The sequence below is a fragment of the Lolium perenne genome, chromosome 2 (assembly GCF_019359855.2).
Source record: "Lolium perenne isolate Kyuss_39 chromosome 2, Kyuss_2.0, whole genome shotgun sequence".
NCBI classification, from domain to species: domain Eukaryota; kingdom Viridiplantae; phylum Streptophyta; class Magnoliopsida; order Poales; family Poaceae; genus Lolium; species Lolium perenne.
In genome coordinates this window covers 33,639,740-33,648,153 of record NC_067245.2, presented here as the reverse complement: position 1 = coordinate 33,648,153, position 8,414 = coordinate 33,639,740, and the positions used below count along the sequence as shown (strand labels likewise).

The 8,414-nt window shown below is 44.2% G+C and overlaps 2 protein-coding genes across 2 annotated transcripts; one reads left to right on the top strand and one right to left on the bottom strand.

The window, feature by feature from the left end:
* Window positions 1-268: 268 nt before the first annotated feature.
* LOC127331752 (probable nicotianamine synthase 2) lies at window positions 269-1,459 on the bottom strand. Its single transcript, XM_051357938.2, has one exon. The coding sequence runs from the start codon at window positions 1,441-1,443 to the stop codon at window positions 454-456; it is 990 nt and encodes a 329-aa protein (XP_051213898.1). The 5' UTR covers window positions 1,444-1,459; the 3' UTR covers window positions 269-453.
* A 3,597-nt stretch (window positions 1,460-5,056) lies between these two features.
* Window positions 5,057-8,041, top strand: LOC127331751 (N6-mAMP deaminase). Its single transcript, XM_051357937.2, has 11 exons — window positions 5,057-5,236; window positions 5,833-5,903; window positions 6,129-6,220; window positions 6,295-6,354; window positions 6,449-6,682; window positions 6,763-6,839; window positions 6,933-7,002; window positions 7,135-7,248; window positions 7,336-7,402; window positions 7,494-7,598; window positions 7,703-8,041. The coding sequence occupies exons 1-11, from the start codon at window positions 5,121-5,123 to the stop codon at window positions 7,828-7,830; spliced, it is 1,134 nt and encodes a 377-aa protein (XP_051213897.1). The 5' UTR covers window positions 5,057-5,120; the 3' UTR covers window positions 7,831-8,041.
* Window positions 8,042-8,414: the final 373 nt, after the last annotated feature.

The following is an 8,414-nucleotide window of genomic DNA, read 5'->3' as shown; positions in this document are numbered from 1 at the left end:
CCTACAGCTAATCCTACCTCTACTATATACAAGGGGAGCCAACCTCCTATTCCATCTCCTTGCCGGCCAGCAGTGCCTCCGGTGAGAGAGAAGGAGAGGGGCGGCGGATGGGATCTCTAGATGAAAGTCCAATCTTCTCTTTCTTGAGATTGCCCATATTTCGACGTATGTTTGTCTACCTCATATTTTGTTAGTCCACCTTTCAAATGGGTCTGTCCTGCAACCATTTTTTTCTCATACCTTTTTACCATATTTTAGCCATCCAAACTTTAATTTGGATTGGAGTTTACATTGTGATATAGGGTACAAACACTTAAATTATAGGCTACAAGCAACACATGACTCGGACTACACGAGTATTATGGAGAGAAAAAACACGTACGATTTGCAAGCGATCAAGCAGCGACACATCGTAACGAGTAATGACCTTGCACGTCCATTCGTTCCATGGCATCAAAAGGCCACTTCCGCGTTGGCAAACTCCTCCCTCTTCTTGGTTAGGTCCGCCACCATCTCACCGAACCTGCACGGCGGACTGACCACCGGCGCCGAGCCGCGCGTCTGCCGGCCTCGCCCGTTCTGGAGCCCATCGGCATGAGCATCGTTGGACTTGCGCGCGATGATGACGGAGTTCACCACGTCGTCGTCGGGATGGCAGACGGCCAGCACCTCGAACCCGCCTCGGCCGATGTCCTCAGGATCGACGATCGGGTACAGGAACCCGCGCGCCCCGTGCGCGCTGCGCACGACGAGGGCCGCCCCGTCGGCCATGTGCGCGCCGAGGTGCGCGATCACCTTGGCCTTCTCCTCGGCGGCCATGCCCACGAGCGCGGCCAGGAAGACGACGTCGTACGCGGCGAGCTCTCCGCGGAGGTCGGCGACGTCGGCCGTGTGGAACGACATGCGCGCGCCCACGCCCTTGTCCGCGCGAAACAGCTTGCTGGCGCGGTCGTTGGCCGCGGCGCACAGGTCGTAGTTGTCGAACACCGTGTCGGGCAGGTGGCGCGCGGCGAGGACGAAGGAGCTGAACGGCAGCGGGCCGGACCCGATGAAGGCGACGCGGGCCGGCGCGATGCCGCCGGGCACGTAGCGCGCCAGGAGCTCGTACTCCAGCTTGCTGAGGTTGATGTAGTTGCTGTAGTAGGGGAACATGCCGAGGTGGTCGAGCGGGTTGTCGAAGGCGGCGAGCATGTCGGAGTAGTGAGCCTCCAGCTTCCCCTCGGCCTCGGAGCAGAGGCGGATGAGGCCCTCCCGCATCTCCTGCGCCTCCGGGCCGAGCTTGGTCATGTCCACGGAGCTCGGGGGCACGCACGCGGTGACCAGGTCGGTGAAGAGCGCATTCACGTCGGGGCACGGGCTGAGCGACGGGAGCTTGGAGATGGCGGCGTGGATCCCGGTGATCTTCTGGACCAAGGCATCCACCTCCATGTTCTGGGACTCCATTGTGCTTTCTGATTGCTTGTTAGTTGTTACTGATCGATGGAAAGGCCTGAGGGACTGGAAGATGGACAGTGGAGTGAAGTGGTCGAGCTGCTTGATGAGCGTATGTGTATATGTAGTCGCAGTTCCAAAGCTGACGTCTAGAGGACTGAGGAAGAAGCTGGAAAAGGTGTGCACATGCATGCAAACTTCACGCTTCCATATGCCCAATCAGGCTGGTTTCATGCCTTTCGTGTAACTGTTAACTTCCGGCTATTGAGATGGACAGCGTACGTTTTCTATACTAGAGACGGGTAACACCATGGAGCTTGTAGATGTGTGTTGGCCATCAGCTGGTCTAGGTATTTTTTTAAAAAAAACTAGACAGTGGGTTCCCCACTGCATATTATTTTTTATCTTCTATTTAGGAAAAAAAAAAGTCACTAGCACAACTTGTAGAAATAACTTAAGAACTGTATGTGAATTTATTTCTCTATGCTCAAGTTATACTCTGCATGTGAATTTATTTCTCTATGCAGTTTTTATTATGCATAAGATAAACCTTAAGAATTGCCACTAGCTCTTAAGGTGTGCTTTGTTGTATATAGCGGATGCCTTGAGTGTTGAGCAAGATCTGTTTTCTTGACCGTGTGTCAGGCGACTTCCAACGCAGGTTATTTTGCATCATTGTATGTATTATGTGTTTTGCTAGTTCTCAACTAATTTTATTCAGTCGAGTCATACATCTTCAGATTTGCATCGTCATCCGTGCATTTGAGTTGCAAGTTGGATTGTAACTAATATCCTTTCAGGTGCAAGTGAAGTTGCAAATAGGAAATAAGCCTTCAGATTGTTAGGGCATGTTTGATTCAAAGAATTTTGAAAGTGCATGACTAGGAAAAATGCAGGTCATGGCATGTGGAATCCTATAGGAATAAAAGACACAAGAATCAGCTGCATGAGTTGTTTGATTACACCACAGGATTCAGTTGCATGAGCCATTTGATTGCACCACATGAAAAACTTAGGAAATTTCTACGAAAATTGAGTGCATGTGCTACTTGTCGTAGACACATAGGAAATTTTTCATTAGGTCTAGCCTCTTGCTATAAATACTATGGGATTGTAGTGTAGGAAAGGAATAGATTTTTTTTTGGTGGGTCAATCCTTTGAATAAAATGATCTTTATAGGATAAATTCCTATGTAGTGTAAAAATCATATAAAATTCCTTTACAAATCCTTTGAAAAACAAGCCCTAATATTTCTTTCGTAATTCGTGTTAACAGTGAGTTGCAACTAAGATTCAATGACATCATCTGACTAACAACTAAGAATTAGTCACACGCATATATTCTTAGCCTTGCATTTCACCGGTCCAAGTTTGAAACTAATCTGTCTTCATTGTTGAAAAACCTGACAATTGTCTCATGCTCATGTACAAATGATGGACGTGAATCTGCCGTGGACGTACGGGCTGGCACGAATCCATACCCCAGTTGTTAGGGTTTTTGGTGGTGGGCCCTAGAAACTTGTCACGTGACACTTTTTTCTTTAAAAAAACTACCATCCACGGTACATTCGAATATCCGTTGGCTAACGATGTGTTTGTTCTGAAGACTAAAATTTTCAGGTTAGCTCCTTATAACTTTTCAAAATAATAATTTGTTTATGTTATCTTTTTACCCCTTTTAACAAAATCAACATAGCTGTTTTGTAAAATAATAAAATAATTCTTAGGGATCATATATCAAGAGTATATGCAGTTGCACCTCCATACGGCGCCCGGTAGCAGCGCCAGATCAGACGTTTGGGAGCGCTGACACTAGTAGAACCGTATGGAGCGCCTATGTCCAGCCGCGTCCCCCAATAGAAATATTTGAATTCAAAGATATATTGAAATTTCATTTAAATTTTATTATGTGTTAAAAATATGAATTATATTCAATTAAAACTGAAACTAAACTAAACCACACCAAATCATCATCATCACGGTCCTCTGGGTGGGTGCCCTAGAGTGGGTGCCCTAAAACGACTCCTACTCTGCTTTATCGGGCTCCTCGTTCTTTTTTTGTCGGGCAATCTAGCTACTCGTCCTTGATGACACCTCTAGGACCAACGTTGCTGATGCTCGCGCCGCCTCTTCCCATGTTACCGCTCATTCCTACGTCTCCGCTTTTGCTTGTGAAGTTGACAATGTTGCCCATCTGCGTATGGCAATCTCATACGCCGTTGTTGTATGTTGACGAGACGCATCGTCTGCCGCTGCCTAGGAAACCCGTGTCACCCTAATAAAAAACGACCGGTAGGCAAATGCACCATTAGTTTAGGCTAACCAGACGATGTCTCGATGACTGGGCTGACCTATCGGTCATCAACCGATGTGGCAAAATGGCAACACATGTTGTCTCACGTTCCCTATGGGTGTTGAACAGTTTTTAGGCCGCATCAAACCCAACCCTATTGGACAGCCTTTCCTATCCGGCGGCCTAATAGCATAATTTAAAAAACCAAAAGATGATCTGACTGGTTTTTTTAGAGAGACATCAGTCGACACACTAAAAAACCGCATAAGAAAATGTCGCCGCAGGTTGGAATCTAAACTCAGATTCGTGAATGGTCAATGAAGTTCACCCTAAATATACATTCTAGCATAATCTTTTAACAAAATATTTGTTTAATGAAAAGTATCGGTTCCTTATGACCATTGAACCGGCGTCCAACCAGCGAACGCCTAACCATTTCACTCACCGGATAGTTTTTGAACTATTTCCAACGGCTTTTTAGAGGGTTGTTGATGCCATTAGGGATAATATTTTTTCGGACACATCTACATTTTAGGCGACTTAGAGTTAACATATGCCGTCAGCAAGTCTCACTTACAACCTACTGCAACACTCATAGACCATCACGAATCTTGAGGTAACATTATTGATATAATTTTCAGTTATAAGAAAATCTCATTTACAACCTACTTGCAACTACATAAATCTCACTTGAAAGTTGAAACCCACTTGTAGTTTCATATTAAGATAAATTACGAGGCAAATCTAACGAATAAGGGGCCGACTGACTTAATAAAAAAAATCTGATGCATGATTTTAAGCAAATCCAATTATTTATCTGAAATAACGCTACAAAGTTTATAAAAAAAAACTGTGTATGCCAGAAATTCAATTCGGCACATGGGAGCATATGCTCCTGCCACCCGAAAAACAATTTTGAAATGTCGAAAAAATTCGTACAAAAAATTTCTCGCTTACGTATCGACATTTTACGTGCGCACATCAAGTTTTACGAAAAAACGACATTTTTTGTGACTTGTATGAAAAAGAGAAACAAAACGTCTCGTACACAACCTTTTCCTACATCAAAATTTGTCTTTTTTACAAATGACACTTAAAATGTCGGTTTTCTGTGAAACCACTTTGTGAACGTGTAGAATTTTGAAATGTACCCACCAAATTTTGTGTTTGAATTTTTCAACATTTTGAAAGTGTATTTAAAATGAAGTTTAACAACCGGGAGCATATGCTCCCGGGTGCCAAAACACCATTCCCGTACTCTAATATTGTTAGAATAACGTGTTGTTTTAAAGGCTGAATGTAATTAGTATTTGACGATATTAACGCACAGTATGTTTTTTTATCCAAAAGCAGACGGAACCAATCACAGAGTAGCCGGAGCAAGAGGGAGAGCCGCCATGGGGACCGAGAGGAAACCGGAGGCGGAGAAGGAGGCGATGGAGTGGTGCGTCGCGCTCCCCAAGGTGGAGCTCCACGCCCACCTCAACGGCTCCGTCCGCAACTCCACTCTGCTGTCAGTACCGCTCCCTCTCCCCTCCTCCCTCCCCCCTCCCCAACCCCCTCAGTTCTTCGTACATTCCATTCGGCAGTCGTGGCGTGCTGATCCAACGGTAGAGCAGCGCGATTGGAGTTCGTGGTAGCGGATTTGGTTACGTTTTTCTGCATCCCCAAGGAGCAACAGCATCTGCTCCCGTTCTCCCAGATCGTTTTGCTGAACGATTTATCATCTGATACTGTAATGACCACCTTTCCCAATCTGTCATTTAGCAGATCCCTTCAGTCCCTTGCTAGTTGCTACTTACTCCTCCAGTACCAATTTTTCGTTACCAATTTTACCACCATGATGATGATTTTAAGATGCAATAATTGATTTGTCTTCAACATGAGTATAGAATATCTATGTTCCTATTGTATACTATTCATTTGGCAGTATTCATTCTGTATTCTACTTCATAATTTTTGTAGCGTTGCTATTACTACTTGACATGTTAATTTTGTCCATTGAGATGGGAGGCTGACATGTTTATTGGGGACAATGCTATGTACAAGTTCTTTCATATTTCTGCTCTTACAATTTTTCACACTCTCTTGTTGTCATTCCTTGAATAGAGAGCTTGCGAAACAGCTAGGCGACCAAGGACTCATTGTCTTTGAAGATTTTAAAGATGTGATCATGAAGAGTAAGTAGATGAATTCGTTGTAATTTTTTTTTGTAATATAGCTACCTACTCATAAGTCATATCGAAACATATTATGAACGGAGATGTATATCTCTGAAATTTTACACTTGATCCTACTTTTGGAAGTATTTATCTGATGGGTACTTGATACTTATGTTTCTCTGTTGGGATTTTTTTTTTGGCTTGAATTCCATGTCTGCTTGTTGACTCGGATTCTAATAACAGACAGCAGATCTCTCCCGGAGTGTTTTAAGCTCTTTGATTTGTTTCATATACTTACGACTGACCATGATACGGTAACAAGGATCACCAAGGAGGTATGTTAATAATCATTTCACATTATTACATACTACTGTACATGACAGTTAATTCTGCAGACAAATTGAAACAGGTTGTGGGAGACTTTGCTGCCGAGAACGTTGTGTATTTGGAAATAAGGACTACGCCTAAGGTGCTACTTTTTGATATTTCATTTGTCGTAATTCGAAATTTATGAGTTTATGACGGAATTTTCTGACTAGTTTTGTGTTTCTTTTCTCTCCTAGAATAATGAAGGCAAAGGGATGACCAAGCGGTCTTACATGAATGCTGTTATTAAAGGTCTTAAAGCTGTTGAGGACGTTGATGTTATTTTATTTGATTCTAACTTAAGAACTGATGGGGCATTAAGTCCTACACCTATGAGTGATTTGGCTGGTGACATGAAGAAAAAGAAGATATATGTTAGGCTCCTTTTAAGCATTGACCGTCGTGAGACAACTTCGGCAGCATTGGATACTGTATGACGAAACGTTCCGCTTTTGCTTATACTCTGGACAAAACTTGGGACAATGTCGAATATTTTTCTTCTTTTCACCAGGTTAATTTAGCCATGGAAATGAAGGATCAAGGTGTAGTTGGAATCGATCTCTCCGGCAATCCAGTCGTAGGTGAATGGTAAGAAATATTTTGCGCTCTGGCTTTAACTAAATGAAGACATGTTAACTATTTATCTGCTAATACTCCATGGCTCTTTCATCATTTGTTAAGGGAGACATACTTGCCTGCTCTAGAGCATGCTAAAGAGCTGGGAATTCCCATCACAATTCACTGTGGTGAGGTATGGAAACACATTCATACAAGTTACAAAAGCAATGTTTACTTAATTATTATCATTCTTTGCTTGACACATTATTTGTAAATTTGCACATATATTGTTTGACCGATGAAATTAGAGCTTAGTGAACAACAGGTACCAAACAGAAAGGAGATCCAAGCAGTACTGGACTTCTGCCCTCAAAGGCTGGGTCATGTCTGCTGCCTGAATGACGAAGAGTGGAAGAAGCTCAAGTCATCGATGATACCGGTGACCTTTTCTGTTCCTTGGCATTCATTATCTCTAGCTATTCTATGTCACCCATGCTTACCTTACTTCCTGCACGAAAAATTGCAGGTGGAGATATGTTTAACCTCCAATGTTATGACCGGAGGCACCCCTTCTCTAGAGCTTCATCACTTTGGTCTGTTCCTCACAATGTAGAACCCACAATCCTTGACAGAAAACTAGCCCCAGCAAGCATCTTAATGCTCTGTGTGTCTGAACTTGTGCAGCTGACCTGTACAACGCGAAGCACCCTCTGTCGGTGTGCACCGACGATTCTGGACTCTTTTCGACAAGCCTCTCAAATGAGTATTACCTCGTCGCATCCACCTTTGGTACGTTCATTTCCCTCGCAGACTGAACCTGGAAGTCAGAACTTATTCTTCATTCCAACAGTATATACTTGTTTACAGATTCTGAACATTGCGGAATTTTTCAGGTCTTAGCAAGTCTGAGCTGTTTCGGCTAGCCCTGGGTGCGGTGGAGTTCGTGTTCGCAGACGATGAGGTGAAGAAGTCCCTGAGGTTGATGTTCGAGCGTACGGCGACTGAGGGGCTTGCGATGTAGGCTCGGTCGGCCCTGCCCGGCAGTGTACTATTGATTAAGTTTATCCGTTCTGTGTAGATTAGGAGGAGAGGAGACATTATAGGGTCAATCTTTTATGGTTCAGTTCCCTGGATGGCGATTTAATTTTGTTTCCTGAACCATAAAAGATTAGTTCTCCTAGGGGTAAAGCATAGCGTTATTACGCAACACAACGTTTGGCATTAGCAAGGTACATGATCAACTAGGAAAGCTGGAACTGCAGACTCCCAGGCTTGTCTCCCATCTGAACCTCCTCAACTCGCAGTCGCAGGCTGGAATTTTACTTCCTCCACGCCAGCAGCTTCATGCGAGGAGTCATTGCGGATCGCCCCAATTCCCCTGCCGCGCGTTGCTCTTCTGAGAATGCATCAGAGGCGTGGCGCAATCTCCCTACTGTCTGAGAATGCATCTTCACCTTGCTCAGGATTGTTGGCCTTCTGATTTCAGCCTGGTCGATTTTTTTACTACATCTATCAGGATTGTTGGCCGTGTCTTTGGCAGTCCCTGGCGACAGCAACTCCATTTGCAGTTTATACGCTTGCCTCACAGAAACTCTCTTCTCGTCA

Bases quoted from the DNA above. Each gene is read 5' to 3' on its own strand.
- LOC127331752 (XM_051357938.2), bottom strand. From the start codon at position 1,443: ATGGAGTCCCAGAACATGGAGGTGGATGCCTTGGTCCAGAAGATCACC.
- LOC127331751 (XM_051357937.2), top strand. From the start codon at position 5,121: ATGGGGACCGAGAGGAAACCGGAGGCGGAGAAGGAGGCGATGGAGTGG. The intron at 5,237-5,832 runs GTCAGTACCGCT...TTCCTTGAATAG, and splicing joins GTCCGCAACTCCACTCTGCT to AGAGCTTGCGAAACAGCTAG. The intron at 7,249-7,335 runs GTGACCTTTTCT...GAAAAATTGCAG, and splicing joins TCAAGTCATCGATGATACCG to GTGGAGATATGTTTAACCTC.